The 21,007-nt window shown below is 42.3% G+C and overlaps 2 protein-coding genes across 2 annotated transcripts; both read left to right on the forward strand.

The window, feature by feature from the left end:
• The first annotated feature begins 185 nt into the window (after positions 1–185).
• On the forward strand, positions 186–8,002 carry ehhadh (enoyl-CoA, hydratase/3-hydroxyacyl CoA dehydrogenase). The gene is made up of 7 exons (XM_026377226.2): positions 186–389; positions 1,222–1,325; positions 1,645–1,814; positions 2,375–2,486; positions 2,871–2,975; positions 5,569–5,910; positions 6,325–8,002. Exons 1-7 carry the CDS (start codon positions 316–318, stop codon positions 7,572–7,574), a joined length of 2,157 nt encoding a protein of 718 aa, XP_026233011.1. The 5' UTR covers positions 186–315; the 3' UTR covers positions 7,575–8,002.
• Positions 8,003–8,717: 715 nt separating this feature from the next.
• zgc:162707 (UPF0524 protein C3orf70 homolog B) lies at positions 8,718–20,762 on the forward strand. Its single transcript, XM_026376487.1, has 2 exons — positions 8,718–9,245; positions 18,421–20,762. Exons 1-2 carry the CDS (start codon positions 9,062–9,064, stop codon positions 19,101–19,103), a joined length of 867 nt encoding a protein of 288 aa, XP_026232272.1. The 5' UTR covers positions 8,718–9,061; the 3' UTR covers positions 19,104–20,762.
• The last annotated feature ends 245 nt before the right edge of the window (positions 20,763–21,007 follow it).

Consider the following 21,007-nt stretch of genomic DNA (forward strand, 5'->3'; position numbering starts at 1 on the left):
TACGCTGGACGTGTAATAGAAAATATAAAAAATATATTTCACATTTTAATTAGTAACTAGACACCACCCTAGAATATGTGTTTTACTGGATGTCTTCAGGTGAAATAAATAGACAGAATCCATTTTCTTTCAGTCAGCTCCAGACCAGGTGGGGGCGGTAGTACGTCATTTGACGCAGGCAAAGAAGACGACGCGCGTGTTGAGTGCGTGGAGCTTCGTGCGCTGAGAGTGTGACAGAGGTGATGTAGTCCGGCGAGGTTTCAAAGTTCAGTCCGCGAAACCAGAAACAAGTGCGACGACGTCTGATCGAGCACCATGGCTCAGTACAGTCGTATTTCGGGGTCCGTCGGTTTGATTACCCTCAAAAGTCCGCCTGTCAACGCACTCAGGTGAGCTGAGGTGGTAACAGGGCTGCAGAGCGTCGTGCAAAAAATATGTTTGCACGAAAAAAAGACTTTGTTTGATAAATCAGTGCTGGATTGCAACTAATTACTATAAACGTCACTCAAGCACTGATCTCAAGTAAATTTGTATTTTTGCTCGACTTTTCTAATCTAATATTATGCGCTCCTGTTCCTATTGAATGCTTTTTACTCCACTACTTTCTCCTGATGGCTACTTTGCAGGTTAAGGTTTACAAATTCTGTGATGACGTTATAAAATATGATCCATGGTTAAACATTAACAGTAACTATAAGTGTGTTTGTTAAGCACTTTAAAACAACAAAGTTGACCCAAGTTCAGGTCAGGTTAAAATATAAAATCAAAACAAGAATAGAAGCAGCACAAATGTTTATATACACATACATACATATATATATATATATATATATATTTGCATTTACACATGTAGGCTACATGCATACACATACAGACATAACAAAATAAAAATTCAACAAAAACAACAATTCAACATCAACAACTCAGTGTCATAGGCTAGTGAGAACAAGAGAGTTTTAAGAAGGGATTTAAAAACAGGCATGAGGTCTATGTCAGGTACGGTGGGACTGCATCATTTAAATCCTAACCCTAACTCTAACCCTTTAAAGGCAAATAAAAGAAGTTAAAAATGGATCCTAACCTGCATAGGCAGCCGGTGAAGGGAAGATACAATTGGGGGGATATGCTCATATTTTGGAGTACCAGTTAAAAGATGTGCAACAGCATTATTATACTTTTTAATCAGTTTTATTTTAAATGATTTTATTGTATTTCATACAGTGCTGTGGTGAGACAGGGCATTGTTGACACAGTGGAAAAAGCACTTAGTGACCCGAAGGTGAAGTCAGTGGTCATCTGCGGCCAGAATGGAATATTCTGTGGGGGTAAGGATGGGTTTTATTTCTTCTTTATTTCATATAACTTTAAAATGGTGACAGAAATACACATTTATATGGTTACAGATGTACATTGTTCATCATGTTAGTGCATTCTTAGAGAGGTGACAAGTTCCAACTCCATACCATCCTCTTCAAATCATGGATACATTTGATCAAATCACACGTGTCTTTCCTTTAGTGATTATTTTTGTAAATAATCTCAAATTGTTTTTGCTAACCTTGTACAGCAATGCAAAATAGAAGAATTGCAATGTCTTAGTGTTTGAAACTTCTGATAATATCATCTGTGACGTTTGCATAACAGGGGCGGACATCAAGGAGTTTGCAGGCAACATGTCTGGGCCTCCACTGGTACCGATTATTCATGCCATCGAGGCTGCAAACAAGCCAATGGTGGCAGCCATAGAGGGGATCGCTTTAGGTGGAGGCCTTGAGTTGGCTCTTGGATGCCATTATCGAGTCGCACACGCCAAAGTTAGTCAACACTTCACATCTCTCTCTGTTTTTTCCCTCTGTCAGTATCTCTCTAATGTAATGTAATGTAATGTAATGTAATGATTCAAAGCTTCAAGAAAAACTTTAATAATGCCAGAAAGATGTTGCTTTGCCTTGTTACAGTTGCTTTCTGTTAACACAAATACAATGAAACTAAATAAGAACAAAGGAAATCTAATGATGCTAAAAGAGCTTTATTAAGGTCAGGGGTCGGTGCATTAAACAGTGAAGACAGAAAGACAATAATAATGATCATGATAATGGTCGAAAGTTGTATGTGCAGATGCAGTAACAGTCGTACATTCCAGTCAGTGTCGAGCTTCATCGGCGTCTGTCTCACAGTGTTGAATTAGCTGTTGCAGATTAAATTATTCAACTGTAACCTTATCAGAATCATGGAGATCACATTATTTCTGTCAGCTAGGGAAAAGCGGTAACAAGAGGTTTATTTACCAGAGACAGCTGTGCCTGTGAATATCATGTAGCCCACTGTTCAGTCTCCTCTATTCATCAGACTATGTGCTTCTGTGTCCTTTCAGGCCAGACTGGGGCTTCCAGAGGTGACTCTGGGCCTGCTGCCAGCTGCAGGGGGATCCCAGCGTCTGCCAAGGCTCATCGGGGTCCCAGCCGCTTTAGACCTCATCACAACAGGTGGCAAAGACAGATTTTACCTTTCCTGGTTTTGACAGAGTTATTAATATGAGAGTATGAAAGTTTTGTATGTACTCATAGTTTAACATTTTTGCAACATACAATCATTTGTGCATATTATACTTGAGTTATGATGGCCAGTTATTAAAATGGCCTTGGCAGAGTTGTTGGAAAGCACTTTATGCAAGAGCACTGTTGGTTTTCCCCAGAGGTTGATAGTTTACTGTGATGACCAGCAGATGTCAGCACGTGTTTAATTTTACAGTGACAGTGCAGTCTGAAATTCTCTTTCAGATTTTTTTCTTTTTTCAGATTTGCTTCTTTTCTTTCCTTTTTAGGAAAACAACAGATATACACCCTTGATGTCTTTCATGTTTCTCACAGGTCGCCACGTGACTGCTGCTGAGGCACTGCAACTTGGAATAGTGGATCAGGTTACTGATCACAAAACTGTGGATGTAGCTGTGAAGCTTGCCCTGAGTGTGGCAGGTGAGACACTAAACTAAGCACAAGGTACCCACTAGTATAAAATCCATTCACGGCTTTAAAAAATTAACTCCGAGGATGGAACAGTTATTCCTCCCAGAGCAGTAAATGTCAGGGTGTAGGTTGTGTAAGTCAAAGGAACCAGAAAACACGGCAGGCAGATTCTCCACCACAGAAGCCATCAATGTTTTATGGCTCTGTCAGATGTGCTCTGATGTCTTCACATCTTTTCCTGTATTATTCAGAAGGCAGAAAAGGGACAAACTTCTCTATAATATTAATAAAGGGTCCCTGCCCATCATTTAGGAGCCAGAGGATCACTCCATGCTTGTGAATCAGAGTCATTTACACACTGAATGCATTGCTGAAGTGTGCCATGTCCCTGCAGTTTACAGAGAATCATTACTCAGTCTGTGTAAAGGATAACCCATTCAGAATTGCTAGCACTGACAGTGATAGTACTGACAGCACTACAACACTAGTCGGCATGACTTGAAACATAAATGAAAAATAAAACAACATGAATGATTTATTTAATTGCGCTTGTTTGACATGCTTTAATTTTCCCACTGCTCCTCTTGAGCAGAGGATGACCTTCTTCAAAACCGTTTAACAGCCGCCTTATTTATATATGCAGTATGTTGCATGTCAGTTTGAAAGTAGTAGTTTGACATTTAGATGAATGATGAGATGACGTCCGTCGGACGAGAAGGATGGTACCACTTTCATGTGTGCTGCTTCTCTTTGAAACTTTTTTCTTTTTTGGGTCTTAACATTGTCAAAATACAAGAGCATGTGATTTGTCTTCAAGAAATATACATGGTATAATGCTTTCATGACTATAGGTAGGGTATTACTTGCTTTAGAGATGCCGTCTTTGATGTTTGTTGGCAGCTTACTTGGAAATAAAAGCTCATTTAAGCTAATTTAAGATATTTAAGTTGGTATTAAAGCTTTTAGTTTGTTCCTTTGGAAAATAATCCCTATACATCTGTGCAAAATGTCAACATCTAGTCTCTAGAATTGCATGTAAAACAACATTTCACAATCAAAAGATGATTGCAGTCTTGTGTTTTTTAGATTTTTTTTTTTTTCCCACACAACACTGCCAAGATGACTTTGAGTGGGTGAGAAAGTGAGTGTTGTTAGTAAAGCTGAGGCTTAAAGAGTGAGTCAGACAGAGAAGCCAACCGCATACAAGATGGGAGATTTGAAGAGATAGGACCAAAATCTGTGGAGATTTTAATTGATACTCGAGTCTTGAGTTGATAAGCATGGGTGTTAAACGTGGACAGCAAATGTGTGTCTAAATATACAAACAAGTGTGAATATTTGTGACATTGAGATGCATGGCTGCTGAATCAAGCAGCACAGAATAGATTTACTATAACACGTCCATAGATGCAAACATAAGATATTAAAGTGCCGTTTAGCTGGCACGTGGCTATACAGTACTGTATATTTATGCGAACAGCACTTAGTGCCCTAAACGTGATGCACGTGTGGGCTCAAGCACACACACTCTCGCTGGTGACGAGATTAACTTTTTTTTACCCCAGTAGTTGCAACATCTGCCCGCCACATCTGTCAGGACGGCCAGGCTTCCCACTTGCTGCGCAACAAATCCACGGCTCAGCCATTTACAGATTAACCGCTGCAATAATGCCCTGCTAAAGTACATTGGATTCACATTGCACCACCACACAGTATCTCATTGACATTTCACTGTGGACATAGTCTACATTTGCTGGCCTGGAATTACCTTCCACTTTCATTCTTCATCCCTGATACATTGATACTGACTTCACTGTATTAGATGAAATAGTTTCTTACTAGCCTAAGTGGGCACCATAAATTAGATGGAACTGCTGTTCCTTTAAGCTTTGCCATGGTGACCCAGTTTCTGGCCCAGACCCACAGCTGAGTGTAATTCAATGGGGCTGTGAAGGATTCTGACTACTGTCTCATGTAATCATGTCAGAGGAGGCAGAAAAGGGAATTGAGATGCTTTTAACAAGGTTTTCGGGAGAGTTGCCATCTCCTTCACTGTTTGTGTGTGTCATTGTTCTCGGGCTTAAATAAACATTGGCAGGATGTCTTATATTGTAAAGTTTTCAGGCTCAAATATCAAATCTTCTCATATAGTTTCACCTGGAAAATTGCACTTCTATTGTACTCACTATTGTACTGCTGCTCAAAAGCCTGAGAATCACAAAAAATCAATTTCCTCCTCTTCTCTCGGAGTTGGAAATTTACCTACTATTTTGCCCGGAACCAAATTGTTGAGTTTCATTTTGTTTCAGATCGGTCTTATTCCAGGTGAGCTGTAACAGTGCACTGGCGGAGTCCCTCTGATTATCTTGAAAATTGTCTGTCAGGTCTCTCTGCTCTTAGAAGCGACTGGTTTATATAGTGAGTGGATGAGTGTACCTAGAAAAGCAATTATAGCCAGGCTGAGTGCTCGCTGACAAATTGGTGGAAATGGGGAATAAAAGACAGTTCCAAGGGTAACTTTTGAAAATTAAAATAACATGGGTATGCATGTCTAATTTTAGTTTTACATTTATTTTAAACTCTTAACTGGTTTCTATTTCAGGAAAACCACTGGATGCCCGTCGTATAAGCACCTATCTGTGTCCACCGCTGTCTGCTTTGGATCCTCTGTTTGAAGAGGTGATGCAGAAGGTGAGGCAAAGAGCCCGTGGAGCCATAGCACCGATTGCGTGTGTTCAGGCAGTACGGGCAGCTGCCGCCCTGCCCTACGCCCAAGGCATGGAGCGCGAGAAAGAGCTGATGGCCACTCTCTTCACCTCAGGCCAAGCCCGTGCCCTGCAGTACAGTTTCTTTGCTCAGAGAGCTGTCAGCAAGTGGAGCACGCCGAGTGGAGCCCGCTGGGACACAAGCACGCCCAGGCCTGTTCATAAAGTAGCTGTCATCGGTAAGACTTTTGAGCTTCTAACTTCCGTTTGGCTGAGGTTTCAAAAAAGACAAACACATTGACTCATCAGGCGATCTATGTAGCCTTTTTCCAAATGTATGTTGCCTATGGAAACTAAACACTCATTTACAGTTCACTACAGTTTAAATGGATGAACGCCATCTTCCCTGCAGGGAGGAAGGGATGTATGACAATCTGGATATGTGAAGCTCAGCAGCTTGTGCATTAAATTTGCAAGCTTTGGGAAAACCTCACAATGCTAGACTTAAATTATTCCCAGTCTAGTATGGTGCATTGTGCACAAACAATTTACTTTGATTGGCGTTTTTACATAATCGTAATTTTTCTCCTTTTCAGAATATTGTTGATGCCGACTCATTGTTTCTGTGATGACGTACGATTTTGTCCTTTAAGGTCTTGGCACCATGGGAAGAGGCATAGCAGTGGCTCTGGCTCAGGCGGGGTTGTCTGTGGTCACTGTGGAGCCGCAGGAGAAACAGCTGATGGAGGCAAAGCAGGCGGTATCAGGCATGTTGGAGCGCGGGGCTAAGAAACGCGGGGTGGCTCCCCCACTTAATAACATAACTTACAACAGTAATATCCAAGCTGTAGCAGATGTTGACCTGGTCATTGAGGCGGTGTTCGAGGACATGGCTCTGAAGAAGAAAGTTTTCCAGCAGCTGTCTGTGGTGTGTAAACCAGGCACTTTCCTGTGTACCAACACCTCTGCACTAGACGTGGACCAGCTGGCATCTCAAACCCGCACCCCAGAGCTGGTGGTAGGGATGCACTTCTTTGCCCCAGCCAATGTCATGAAGCTGTTGGAGGTGGTATATGGACCACGGTCCTCTCCTCAAGCCTTGGCCACTGCAATGCAGCTAGGAAAGAAAATCGGGAAAGTGAGTGTGGCTGTTGGAAACTGCCGGGGCTTCGTGGGAAACCGCATGTTGAAGCCATATATCGAACAAGCTTTTTTCCTGTTAGAAGAGGGAGCCACGCCTGAGTTAGTAGATCGAGCACTTGAGGAGTTTGGGTTTTCCATGGGCATCTTTAAAGTGTCTGACCTCTCTGGGCTTGACGTGGGCTGGAGGGTCAGAAAGGGGGATGGGTTGGCAGAACCGCGTGCGACAGGGCAGTCAGCTCGAATCCGAGAAGGCCGCAGGTACAGCCCCCTGGGAGACCTGCTCTGTGAGCAGGGACGGTTTGGTCAGAAAACAGGCCGGGGATGGTACCAGTACAGTAAACCTGGGGGACGGGAACCTAGCTCTGATCCTTGGTTTCACAGCTTTCTGAAGGAATACAGAGCCAAGCACGGGCTTGTGCCACGTGCCATAGATCACCAGGAGGTGCTGGAACGCTGCCTCTATGCCTTGATCAACGAGGGCTTCCGCATCCTGGAGGACGGAATAGCTGCAGGACCTGAGGATATTGATGTCATCTATCTGTTCGGCTACGGCTGGCCCAGCTACCGTGGAGGCCCCATGTTCTACGCAGGCATGGTGGGACTGCCTAAGGTCCTGGACCGGCTGGAGCACTACTACCAGGCTCATCCTGATGTGCCCTACCTGCAGCCCTGTACCCTGCTTAGAAGGCTGGTGGCCAGTGGCAGCCCACCTGTGCACAAGTGGAGGGAAGTCATCAAGAAACTCCACAGCCAGCTTTAAACGACCCACATTTGAGCTTTAATATCATAACGCACTTGAATAATAATAATTCTAATGGTGATTTTATACTGTGATAAACAATGCACTGCACTTTTCAAGCTAATAATGCTGATTGGCTTCTTATATTCTTGTTGGTTGATTATATCTCTGATCAATGGCTTTGTGAGCCTACATTGATTTATTGGGTTATTACAGTTAGTACAGTTATATTAAATCTGTTGTAACACTCGTCTATGGAGATGTCGAAAAAGAATGGAGTTAAATCTTTAAAATGCTCCAAACTTCAAACCGAATCCAAACAGTTTAAGTGATGATTTTGTTTTCCTGTATCAGGCTTGTTCAGTTATGATTTACGTGTTTAGGAACAACATGTGTGTTCGTCGTTTATCTGTCATCTAACGCCTTAATAAAGAGGCATCCTGCAATAACTTGTGAAGTGTTTCGTGATTTATATTTGTGACGCTAGTGCGTTATGTTCAACAATAACTCTAAATATCGCTTGACTTGTTCTGATCCTAAAATTCTTGCATCTGACAGATCTCACGGGGTGAAAAGTTATGTGCTCTTCTGGTGGTGTGTGTCAGAGGTTCCTGCTTTCTGCTGACTCAGCTGCAGCAGTGCCAGAGCAGAGATGAGGCACACAACTCAAGTGCTTTTATATAAATCAATGGCTATTTTCCCAAGAGAATCTCCCGCCCAGCTATGATTGAGCAGATGTTGGGGCTGCCATCTAGCGGCTGAAGGCGTCAGGGTGAGCAGCTGGGTTGGCCTATACCATAATAGACTATTCCATTTTGCCTTCAATGACATTATTTCTACAACTATTTGTTTCAATGTTATATTTTTGCATGACCAAAGATGTGAATTATGATTGCACACAACTAAACATGATGGAGATCCCGATTATTTGTGTGAATGCAGAAAACACCCATGTGAGAATATTTCTAAGTGAGTGAGAAAACATAAGAATAATTTGAACGCAGCCCCGTGTGTTTTTGAAGTTGTTAAAAGGGCCGATGAAAGCTCGTATGCGTGTTTGAAGTGCGCAGAGCAGCTGGCTTTGTGTTCGCGGACTCCTCCCGTTGTGTGATGAAGTTCAGATGCGCGCCGTTGTTCCGTACGCGCGTCACCAGCGCGCACAGAGGAGCTTCCCGACGCGAGGGGAGGATGGAGAGACGTGCGGCTCACGACCGTGGGAGGCTTTAAATGACATTACACGTCGATTATTTGCGCCCTTCCACTTTCGCAGGACGTGTCGCCACCCCTTTGTGCGAGCACTAACCCAGCTGCTGTGGATTCAGAGCTCCAACACCGCCTTTCGCGTCGCTCTTCGAGTGCCTGGGCTACGTGGACCGTGAACCTCGGCTCGGTTATGTTGTAGTTGACTCGGACGAGGCTGTGTGTGTGTGTGTGTTTTGTTTTTTGTTTGTTTGTTTTGTTTTTTGGCTTTTTTTTTGTTTTTATTCCTGGATCCGGGAAATGTTGGCATGGCCGCCTCGGGAGCACATAAGTGTCCGAAGAGTGACAAGTTGGACGAGGCGCAGGCTTTGGCCAAGAGCTGCGCGGGGAGACCAGACTTCCTCCCTTGTGATGGACTCTCCATCTGCGCTACGCACAGCCACGGGAAGTGCTTCAAGCTGCACTGGTGCTGCCACTTGGGCTGGTGTCACTGTAAGTTTGTTTTATGTGCTCCACACAGCCTCAATGCACGACCACAAATCAATCTCACTGTCACATGATGACAAAATGTTGTGAATGGAGAAGCATCTCTTCACCCTTAGACCACACTGGTACTGTTTATCGGCTAAACCAAAAATGTCTTGGATAACCTATTACCTTGGTATTTTTAAATAATGCAGACAATTGTATAATGTGATGTTATCAGAGGTTATGTAAATGTTGACTGTCTCTTCATCTGACTCCTCACTGCGCTCAGTGGGAACATTTGCTTCCCCCGAGGTGTCATTTAATTTCTCTTAAAACTCCTAAATGCATTTTAGAGACCTATTTGTATTCATTACAACAATATGGAAGCCAAACTTGGCGTCATGTTCTCAGCCAGAGCCTAACCTTCAAATAGATCCTCTTGTATGAATAGTTGATGTGCTTTAAACAATGGAGGCTGCTTGGCAGGGAAATGAATGTGTTAGGCCATTGTCTCCGAGTTTTCCACTATTTGTCTGGTTCTGTTTTTGCAGACTGCGTTAAATTCAGCCCAGACACTGAGTATATGCAGATAAAATATTTAATGCCCAAATCAGACTCCACCATTACAGTCCTCCAGTTCATATTTTGTAATGTATTTAGCACATATTGCTGTGTTTTGGAATGATTTTAGATTATTGTTTTGAACATTTCCGGAGTTAAATGAGAACTAAAGTTAAATGGAAAGTGTTAAGACCACAAAAACACAAAAACTTGGCTTTATTTGAACTCTTTGACCCCCAAGTAGGACTGTAGCTCTTAACCCAGATGCTGTTGATCTTTTATCATGTCTTTTAAATCAGTACACATCCAGCCCATCCTCTATATATATATATATATATATATATATATATATATATATATATATATATATATATATATATATATATATATATATATATATACACACATACACAGACTGACAGAATTCACCATTAACCCCCCTTTACTTCACTTTTAGCAGAAATACTTGATGACGTGCATGACTTTCATTTCTGCTTTTAAGGACACATCTTGTGATCACTTCTATTTGTCAGGAAAACTAATGGAAAGACAAACAGAGCAGTGAATTTATACTGATCACAAGTAAAATACTGTCTGTGTAGTTAAGGTTTGACACAGTCATTCATTATTCAGAAACTGTTAAAACACATTCTTTCATTATGATGAACACGGGCAGTTCAGTTTATTTTTGTTGATGCCACTCCTCGGTGCTGTAAACACTCACCAGGGCACCAAATGTGTATCAATCCACAGCTGAAAATAGTGATAATTAGCTGTGGTTCGTGTCAACAAATGCAGCATCTACTCCTGTTTGAGTAACGTTTACCAAAAGCTAGGCTGTGGGCAGAGTGCCACAGACAGCACAGGAATATAAGGAAGCACTGAGAGACTACTCTATTTTTGTTTGTTTTCTGTACTGAGGTTTTTTTGACCTTAAGGAAAACAGAGATTAACATCAGCGTTATTTACTTAAATTAGATTTTTTACCACAATATCATAACATGTTCAGGAAATGTCAGTAGTATTCTAGCAATATTATTTATTATGAAATATTAAATTGACTGTAGTGATGGCTCACAGGGCTGTAGCTCCACATAAACTCTATTTTTCTCTCACCTTCAGATGTGTCGGTGGCATTTTTAACACTGTGTACCAGACCAACCTTCTCCCCATTTGAACCTTTCTTCACTTGACACTTTGGCACAACCTCAGAATCCCAACAGCTCTGCCTGAACCTGACAGGATGTCCGTCCATTTGTGCTGCCCTAATTTATCCCCGTCTCTGGCTGCCCTGAAAATCCTCAGATCAGTGTAAAACACAATCACCATCCACTCTGCACCAGTCGGTCGGATCTCATACTGTGCAACTACAGAAGTCACATTGTAATCTTTGCCGTGTAATCGTTGGATTTAGATTCCTGCCTCCGCCCAGAATGAGCCAAGCAATTTGAAATATCTGATGTGGCAGAGAATTGATGAATTCTTTCCAGCATTTATTATGAGCCCCATTTGGGATTGATGCATCTCGCAAAGCCTGCTCAGTGTTACATCATTTGTAAACATTTAGACTAGCTCGTCATTTCAGCTGTGAAATATTCATAACCCGGAGTCAAAAGGTGCCGCACATCGGAGGAGGAGCCCTTTGTACCCATCATTTCATCCAGGCTTGTTATGCTATAGAGGAGAGAGCCTGCAACATCATAATGGGACTTCTCACCTTCACATCTCTCTCTGCTGTAATTCACAGGTTCCCCTTGCATGCACCACAGTGAGAATAAACCAGTTTAGACTGCTGAATCAGGCAGAACCAGGACACCCAGTGAGAAGAATATAGCAGCACGCTTCTGCATGCAGTGTCCTCCTGCTCTGCTCGGCTCATAAACGTTCTTTCTAGAGATGCATAATAATGCTGGATGCAAAAGAGTGGCATGTTGTTATGTCCTTATCGCATCGTGGTTTCATTCTGGACATGCCCGCGACTATTGCCTGGAGTACAAACTTGTTCAGAAGCTGATAATTGTGAATTCACCACGGGGAGCCTTTCCAGGCTGCCTTTTTTAATTACATTTTTTAATAGGTTTCCAGGCAAACAAACTTAAAAGGTCACTAGGCTCTGCATTTAAATTCTAAAACACAAATGATTTCCATTTTCTTACCTGTGCACAAGTATGGGCTGATTACCTGTGACTTAAGTCGCGGCTTCTATTTCCAACGTGCTGTTGCAAACTGAACATCTTCGGAGTGCATTTATCATCTCCCCATTGCAGGCTACAACACGAAAATTATGTTCTTCTTTGTTGGTCTTCCAGTATTTTCCACTTTGTTGAAACCTTTGGCAAAGAGAAAATGGGCGAAACTGGAATTGAATGTAGGTGGAGGCAGCGTTCCCAGCTGGTGACAACATCAGTCCAATCCTCTCATTAGCGGTAATTAGCTGCGTTTAGTGTCACCGCCAATATGTCATGTCTGATGAGAGCTTTTGCTCACAGCAGCACTGGAACCACCTGGTCTGAATGTTTTTCTCTTTCTTTATCCTCTACTAACTGATTACAATTACCAGACAGAGCAATGAATTACTCATTAAGGAAGTCCAAGAAAGTCTAATGACTCCTGAGAGGGCTTGTCAGCCTGCTTGTACTCTGTCAGTTCTGATGTTGTACGTTAACTCGTACTTCATTGACTGTTCTGTGAGACCTTTGCCGCAGTCTCATCTGTCACAGCATGCAGCTGTAACTTCTTACGGTTTATCGGATAAAGCTCCGACCTTTATCGATTGATTTGTTGATCAGCTCAAACTGCACCACAATGCTGACTCATAAAAAAGCTTTACACATTATTAAAGGATCAATATGTTGTCAGCACTGTCCTGAGGGGATGTTTTTTGATTGATTGTCCATGTTTGGGAACAGCAGCACTTGGAGCAATTGAACTGTGTCTCAGTCTCTCAGTGATAGAAGCAGAACAGCAGGTTTGCTCTGTATTTTACCTCGCATGTTTGCACAGAACAAGGAGGAGTTGATTTTTAATTGCTGACAAGCATCATGTGAAAAAAAAGAAAAATTCAAAAGAAAGCCACAGAGTCTAATTGAGTATTTTATTGTCCATTTGTTCACGACAAGCTCACAGGTTGAGGATTTGCTGTTTCAGTAATGCTTTTTGGAAAGCTAGCAAATAGGATTACCTTCTGTCCACTATTTTCCATGCATGGTCTTGATTCTAAACGCTACAGGTACGTCTCAGATGGTTTGCCAGAGATTTTAGGAACAGAGACTGTGAGATGTTACAGTAGCAAATACACAGTTGTAAATAATGATAGTGATTCAAGTTTCAGGATCCAGATGGTTGTTATTGTTCCTATTATGCCCCATGATAATGTGAGCATCTCACATGGAGCTACAAATATGGTGGAAGGCTGATCTCATATGTTGCACGTTTCACAAAATAACTTTCTCTGTCGCTTATAACAAATCAGACGCGAATCAAACATCTGTAATTTACAAGATGTTCTAAAAATAATAATGGCATACTTTATTGATCCCTTTGGGGAAAACATCACCAATATGAGAGCAGCTGCAGTAACAAACCTGGCCCTCCACTAAAGACGCGATAACAATCTGAACTGTTGACAAGGAGGGAACAATCAACTGTGCAGGTCTTGGGGATATAAAACATTATATTCGTGTTTGTGCTTCTATTCTGTTCTTTTCACATTGTCCAACAGCGTTCTAACATCGCAGGGCTATAAATCATTTGAGTATTCTCTTGAGGTCCAACTTAACTATGCACCTCAAATCAGTTCATAGACTAAACATTAGATTTCCAGCTGGCTGTAAGTCGGGAAAAGGCCTCTCTCTCTCGCTCTCTCTCTCTCTCTCTCTCTCTCTCTGGAGGCATGGAACAGGAAACAGGAAAGGAGTTTTCACATGATGCTGGTTCAGACAGTCCCCGTCACTGAAACCTGAAACTTACGTTGTTGCCTCAGCTGCAGCTCCTTTTTGTTGGACAGATTTAAACACAAAGCACAGCGGATGTGTGAGCGGGCCGTGTCCACCAGACAAATGTGTGCAGCGGCTGCAATGAAGAATAATAGAAATGTGCTAGTGCTGCTTTGAGCTGGTTCTGTATGTTGCAGTATCAGTCGGCCTAAAAGTGCTGGCTTCAGCTCAAACATACCAAAAATCAAACTGAAGGGGTTAGTTAATGACTCTGTGTCTTTTGAGCTTTTATTATGAGCTGATATTAAAATGGCATAACGTGTGTGTGTGTGTGTGTGTGTGTGTGTGTGTGTGTGTGTGTGTGTGTGTGTGTGTGTGTGTGTGTGTGTGTGTGTGTGTGTGTGTGTGTGTGTGTGTGTGTGTGTGTGAGAGAGAGTCGTGCTCATTCATCTCGACTGCTCGTTGAGCTTGTCAACAAAGGAACTCACTCTTCAAGTGTTTTCCCCACAGCTGCCGTCTGTAGTGTGACAGTGGAGCTAAAGCGTGGACGCAGCGATGTTGAAGTTCTGGGAGAGAGGGAGAGACTGACGGGCTGCGAGCTGCATTATTCAGAGAGACTACCTCCCGTATAAAACCAGACTGCACAGCTGTCCGTCAGCTAAAGGCCCACGGGCGAGCAGAGGGGGCGCAAGAGGAGAAGGAGAAAGAGGGGGAGCAGAGGAGCTGGAGCTCCCTGCTCCTCTGCTCCTCTACTCCCTGTCCTAGAGTGCAATCTGTAGCTTCTTAAGAATGAGCTGCGCGTTTGTTCTCCTTCCCTCTAATTAACCTCTCGAACTCTAGATTTTCACCATAAATGTGCTTTTGCAGCTTTTGGCTTTTTGTTTCCACCAGCAAAGTCTGATCCATGACTAGAAACGTAGCTGGAAGAGTGTCCCCCACTTTTTAATGCGTCCAACGGCCTTTTTTTATGTTTCCATCTTTTTTCTTTTGGTGGAGTTTAATGCCAACATAAAGAAAAGCTTTCTCCTCACTCGGAGAGCAACGTGTCCTGTGACGGCTCATATTTCTTGGCTATTGATGCTGCTCTTAATGGGAAACAGTGTCTCTGTTTCCTCTGCAGTTGATTTGTCTCAGTATTACCGTAGGTGTAAAGTGGTGTGTCTGCAGAGGAGCTCCTAATATTTGATTCTTTAGCTTGGCTGACGCTTCAGAGAGCTTATATTTTTTTTTATTCCTGTGCTGCACCTTCGTTGGAGCACAGCTAGAAATATCTCGATCTTGATGCTGTCTATGGCCAGCCAGTTATCTCTAGCAACAAAAGCATTTGCTCCTGGAGAACACGGCAAAACAACAAAAAGAATGAGAGATGTAACACACATCACCAGCAGCTGCTTCTTTCCATCTTTAGGCGGATTTGTCATTTAACCCTCGGTTTTCTATTCCTGTCAACAGATCCTACAAAACCAGCGAGGAACTCATCCTCGTAACAAGTTTTCCATTAGTGCCCCATTACCATGAACACACACACACACACACACAGTGTTGTTAATTGCACACACACACACACACCTTCCTGTTCCTGTTACTGTAATACTCTGCAGCTGAAAATAGTCGCCAACAGAAAACACCAGTTTCTCTTGAGTATTTCTCTATGGGTATTGAGTAAATACCGAGACATAGACTGAAGTGTTGTTGGTTTTTGACCAAATGTCTTCGCTATGGTGAATTTAGCAAATTTTTTTCCTTCCTCAGCGGAGAACATGTGGTACTTGTTAGTATGGAAATCCAAACACAAGCACAGGGCAGAGGGGGCGCGAGCAGAGGCTGCATAACAACTGTCATTGTCATGCGAGGGCTCTTGCACAAAAGGGTACGACTGGATATCAATAAAGCTGCACAGACAGTGTTCACTGCCTGTCAGTTATCGTTGCTTTCACTTCTCAGCAAAGCCAGATGGAAATCGCACTTTCTGTCACACACGTTTGGTCCGTCTTTGATCCAGTTTTGTTTTTTTTGTTGTTGTTGTTGTTGTTGTTGTTGGACATGGACCTGGTTGATACATGTGCAGGATGTATTTGTAGCAACCAGGCATTTTGACACAGGAATCTAGAAAAGTATTTCTTGTAACGAGAAAAGTAATGTTTGAATTTCGTAATGATCATACGTTTTTTTAGTATCAACCTTGTCATAAAACATTTGCAACAACGGGATTTTTTACATCCAGTGTGTCCGCTTGCTGCCCTTCTTTGCATGTTTCTCTCTGTGTTATTGCTGCTGACTGTGGAGCAGGGGAATAGTGGGAAACCGGGGGAAAGAATGGAAATTGTGTTGCCAGCTCACTTTTTCGTGCCCATGATAAAAATGAAGCAAAGACCCAGTTGTTGAAACAACGCTGCAGAACACGATTAGCCATCGTTCTGTTGAGATTTGGCACTTTACATTGAACTGAATATTGAATATACAGCGTGTAGCATCAGTGATGGAACAACACTTATAGTCGTCAGAGTATCTTAGAGCATCCAGCTCCATAAAGTTATATTTTGTTTTACATGAAGATTCTCTTCTCTTCTTTTATTGCCAGACTAAGTGAGATTAATCTCACACATAATGTACTGTCCTCTGGGGCTCACGGAAACAGTGATATTTCTAGCTAAGTGCAAACTAATTTTGCATTCTGCAGACTCTCCGCAAATCTACAGACAGACTGTGTTCCTTCTGCAGGGCTGCTGAGGACAACTAGTGTTAGTGTAGTGTTGGCTCCATATGTCCGTCTGTTTTTGTTGTCTGCCTATGCATCTGTCTGTGCCCCACTATTACTCTGGGTATTTGAAACTCCAGATGGATGAATGCAATTAGATGTAATATACAAAAAACTAAATGTTAACACATTGCCCTCTAAAGCTTTGGCTCTATTTGTTGCTGCTACTGTACCTTTTCTGTCTGAACGGGATTGGATCAGTCTGCGCATGGACCACTGAGTTTCTCTCATTAGACAGAGGACGGGCGCTGTTCCCTCTTTTGTCTCTATCGACATTAGTTCCTGTTTTGTGTTAACAATGTTCAGAAAATACACAGATATCCAGCTTGAGGCGCGGCCTTCTTTAACCCCTGACACGGGTGAAGAATACAAGCTTCAAGGCTTAATAATGATGTGGTAAAACATCATTCTATGGCTGTGTAGCTGATTTAGGAAAAAAAAAAATCCTTTGTGTGGTAAAAAAGTGTCTTGTCAGCATTGCAAACTCACTTTGTCCATTCAGCAATGCAGTACGGAGCCTTTTCTCCCCTTTGAAGTAGTTTTGATGTTTTCAGCGCAACCTGAGAAAGGAGTTTGATTGAACGGGTCCCCCAGCTGGGGAAACAAAAGACAAGGACACAGAGTGAGAGGAAGTGATGCGTAGGCCTGTCATCTTCTGTAGTTTCTCTTTCTCCAGGGAGCCAGTTAAACACACATCTGAGCTATACTATTGAGGCAGCACAGCTCCGAGCTGGAGGCAGTGGGCTGCAAACAATGAGTAACATTTGGGAGCAGTCATTTTGCACAAAATCAGTATGAGTTTCCAAAATAGGGGGCAGAACTCACATGGAAGGTGAGTTTATATATGCATACGGGCTCTCCCCAGAACAAATGTATTTATTTGAGGATTTATGTGATTCTATAAAATGTATTACACCATCCTAATCCATTGTGTTAGTAATCCAGATGTAAGTCGGCACCACATCGTGATTTCTGTTGCATGGCCTTAATCCTATATGCCATTTCATCATTTTTGAATTAAGTTTTCAGTCAGTGATTGCTGCAGTGTTCTGGATAACCTGAAATTTAACTATATTTCACTCTGGCTGCGTCTCCACCTTAGATAGTGGTGCCATGAAAAGGTATTTTTGCCTTTGGCAGCACAAAATGCTTTTTCTGATGTGAAAATTGCCACAGCCCCCGAAAAAAGGACAGATGATTGGTTATCACAGACACAGTATATGCTCCCAGCATCTTCAAAAAATTAGGTCCGTGGCTGAAACACGTATTTATACTTGTGTGCTATTATTATTATTAAGTATAACCTGTATTTTTTTCTCACCATGTCTTTAAAAGCATAGCTTAGTTATGTGAATTGCCATTTTCAGAGATAATACATATGTGTCTGCCGGGATTCCTGCCAAACATTTCCACATGGTGTCATATTTACTATTCTGTTTATTTCAACCTTCTGTTTATTTCTTAATTTTTTTTATATACAAATCCAGAATAACACAAAGCAACACTGAATTCGTTTAGAGTCAACTTCCTGTCTACCTTTCTAACTCTGTGCTGGTTTGCAACAACGTCTGAGGAAAATATCACAAGAAGTGTACAAGAGGTTTCTAAAAACATCTGCTTTGCTGATGAGTGATGCAGAGGAAAGTGGTGAGAGAGGGTAGGAGAGTTGTGGACCGGAAAACAAAATCAATAAGCTGAAATGTGCTCATATACTCTTTAGAGTTGAAGAGAACAGCAAATTTGGGCGGTAATTTTTTATGGGATACTCACTATGAAGGGCAACTTTCACATACAAGTAGACATTTAATCCATTGTTAATATAGTAATATTGATTGCAGGATCTTTAAAATGATCTCTGCTTTTCTCCAACCTGCTATTGTGTCATTAAGTAAACACCAAAACAATGAAAATTATTTTCTAATCTATTTTTTCTGCTGTCTTTAAGGCAAGTACGTGTACCAACCCATGACCAATGTGTGCCAGCTGCCCAGCACAACTGTGCCCCCTGTCGGCTCAGAGTACAGCAACACCATTGATCTGTCCGTCTCTCTGGCTGAGCGCTTCCTGAAGCTTGCCCCTTGCTTCCAGTCGCCACCTCACCTGGAGTCGCCTAAGTACTGTGTCATCGCGGACCTGTTTGTCGACGACTACATCGTCAAACGCATCAATGGGAAGATGTGCTACGTGCAGCGCCCTCCACCTCCGTTACCTGAACCGCCTCACCCTCCAACCCCTTCCCCACCGGCTCCGGCTACACCTCAGAAGCCCAAAAAGCAGTCTCATCAACCGGTCAAGCCCATGCCGCCAGCCCAACACACACCTGCCCCAGTGCAGGCGACTCAGCAAGTGTTCAGTGAACACAAACACCCCTCACCTGTGGATAAGATAAAAGGCCCCAAAATGGACCACTGCTCCTCTCCGTCAAGCTCAGAGGACTCCGGCATCAACGCACTGGGTCTGCACTACCTGGAATCCTGCGAGGAGGAGAGCGAGGAGGATGAGGATGACGAGTTGAGCACAGATGGGAACTCCAGCCCCGGCAGCCTCTGGGATCAAGACGACTGTTCTGTGCTTTCTCCCTCCAAGTCTGTGATAGAGATCATCGAAAAGATTGAAACAACTGTGTAACTGGCGTGGCAGAGGCATAGACACCTGCTGCGAGGGAGCACAATTTACACAGGAGAATAACATTACTGAGAGTAACACTCGAGCATTTATTTTACATGGGCCAACTGAAAACGAGTCCCCTGAATTTGTTTTGCTGCAGGTGGCTGAGGACTGCACATCTGCACCCACATGTCCTCTCCTCTGACCACATCCCCTGCATGGAGTGAATTATCTCGAGCTTCTAACAATGAAAGAGAAGCAAGAAGCACAGGAATATCAAGCACAAGCACAGTGGACCAAATAAACCTCTTGTACATGGAAATTATCTAGTGGGGAAATCTAAAAAACAAAAGAGGATCTGTAGTAGGTGCACGTCTTTTAGAGGAAAGAGAGAAGAGAGAAAAATGGACGTGTTTTTACGGACATTTCTTTGTAGGTAAAAATGTGTGGACAAAGGTGGTATAAGTAGGTTTCATGACGATAATAAGCAGTTTAGTAATTCTTAGTCTTGCAGTCAGACTTTATTCTAATTCAACATTAAAGAGGCATTCAAGTGTGCCATTACTTGTTCTCTGGTTAGATGCTCCACCCACACGTTAGTAATTCTGACACTTCAGCATAAAAACACAAGGCCAGCTACCTCTCCAGGCCCTAAAGCACATCAGCTTTTTAAACAATTAATTACTTAGCTCCGAGCTGCTCAGACAACCCTGCTGGCTCACAGTTTGTCTGCACTTTACTGACACCAACACGAGCAGAAGCTAGGTAGGTCAGTGTTCGACAATCAAGGATTACACAGAAGCACATTCCTTCCTATAATGTACCTGCCAGCGAGGACCAAGTATACGCTCATACCTTCTAGAAACCACGGTTCTCTGACCCCCTTTTTCTGGTCAAACTGAACCGTTCAAGGTTAAATGGGTTTTAAGCAAAACATCGCTTGCATTGAACTCTATTAGCAGCCAGGAAATTAAATAGCATGGACATATCTCTGGTGCAGTGACAAAGTAGGAGTCACATTACAGCAGAGATTAATAAGACATCTAGTGAGGAGGGAAAGTATATAATATACACATATAGACTTATATAATAATAAAACTGCATTATTCTTATTTGCTTTTTTGGGATTGAGAGTGAAATGTGTCGTAGAAGAGTCTCAGAAAGGTGTTCATGCTAGGTTAGACTTTATGTCACAGTTATCTTGTGCTATAGAGCAGAAAATGTCATTTAATGCACCTTTAATAATTAATATTACAGTATGGAATAATATATGACGCTGATGCTTTGATGTGTGATGGATGTGACAATACAAGAGATAGAGATTCAAATTCTTTTTTCAATTTTTTTTTTTTTCTTTGTTTCAAGAGTGATTTCTTGAGGCCGATCACGAAAACGTTCACAGGTACGTGTTGCTATAATGCTACGAGCACTAGATGTTAAAAGTAACGTTGCATGACTGCATTGATTTGCAGAAGTTCCTCGTGGCAGAAATCAATGTAACTAATTTGAGATTCAGATTGTTCAAAGAGCAGACATATCCTGTATCTCTCTAAGGTCAAATTCAAATATTTTTTATTCAGGGGCAGCCCTTGACATTACACTGAGCACAGTCCCTCCTAACACAGCTATAAATTTATGTTCTTATTATTGTTATATTATTTTGATATGAATAAATCTTAATGAAACACATTTATCTCCTTCCGTTTGTCTCTTGCAGCCAGTTGTTTGATGCGTGTGTGGACTTCTTTTTTTTTTTTTTTACGTATTTGAAATGCACTCAGTCTTCCTCCACCTGACGCACAGATGACTAATGATCTCCAGAGAGTTGACAGAGTGAGAGATACACTAAAATTGAGTCATTACTTTAGCTGTGGTTGTTTGTCTCCTCTGAGATGTCTTGAGGAATGTTCTTTGTTTTTGTTTCT

Source organism: Anabas testudineus, chromosome 21, assembly GCF_900324465.2.
Source record: "Anabas testudineus chromosome 21, fAnaTes1.2, whole genome shotgun sequence".
Lineage (NCBI taxonomy): Eukaryota > Metazoa > Chordata > Actinopteri > Anabantiformes > Anabantidae > Anabas > Anabas testudineus.

What these genes read in the sequence shown, in the direction of transcription:
- ehhadh (XM_026377226.2), top strand. Translation starts at nt 316, where the DNA reads ATGGCTCAGTACAGTCGTATTTCGGGGTCCGTCGGTTTGATTACCCTC. An exon ending in CCGCCTGTCAACGCACTCAG is followed by an intron (nt 390 to 1,221) that starts GTGAGCTGAGGT and finishes TATTTCATACAG; the next exon opens with TGCTGTGGTGAGACAGGGCA. An exon ending in GAATGGAATATTCTGTGGGG is followed by an intron (nt 1,326 to 1,644) that starts GTAAGGATGGGT and finishes TTTGCATAACAG; the next exon opens with GGGCGGACATCAAGGAGTTT.
- zgc:162707 (XM_026376487.1), top strand. Translation starts at nt 9,062, where the DNA reads ATGGCCGCCTCGGGAGCACATAAGTGTCCGAAGAGTGACAAGTTGGAC. An exon ending in CCACTTGGGCTGGTGTCACT is followed by an intron (nt 9,246 to 18,420) that starts GTAAGTTTGTTT and finishes GCTGTCTTTAAG; the next exon opens with GCAAGTACGTGTACCAACCC.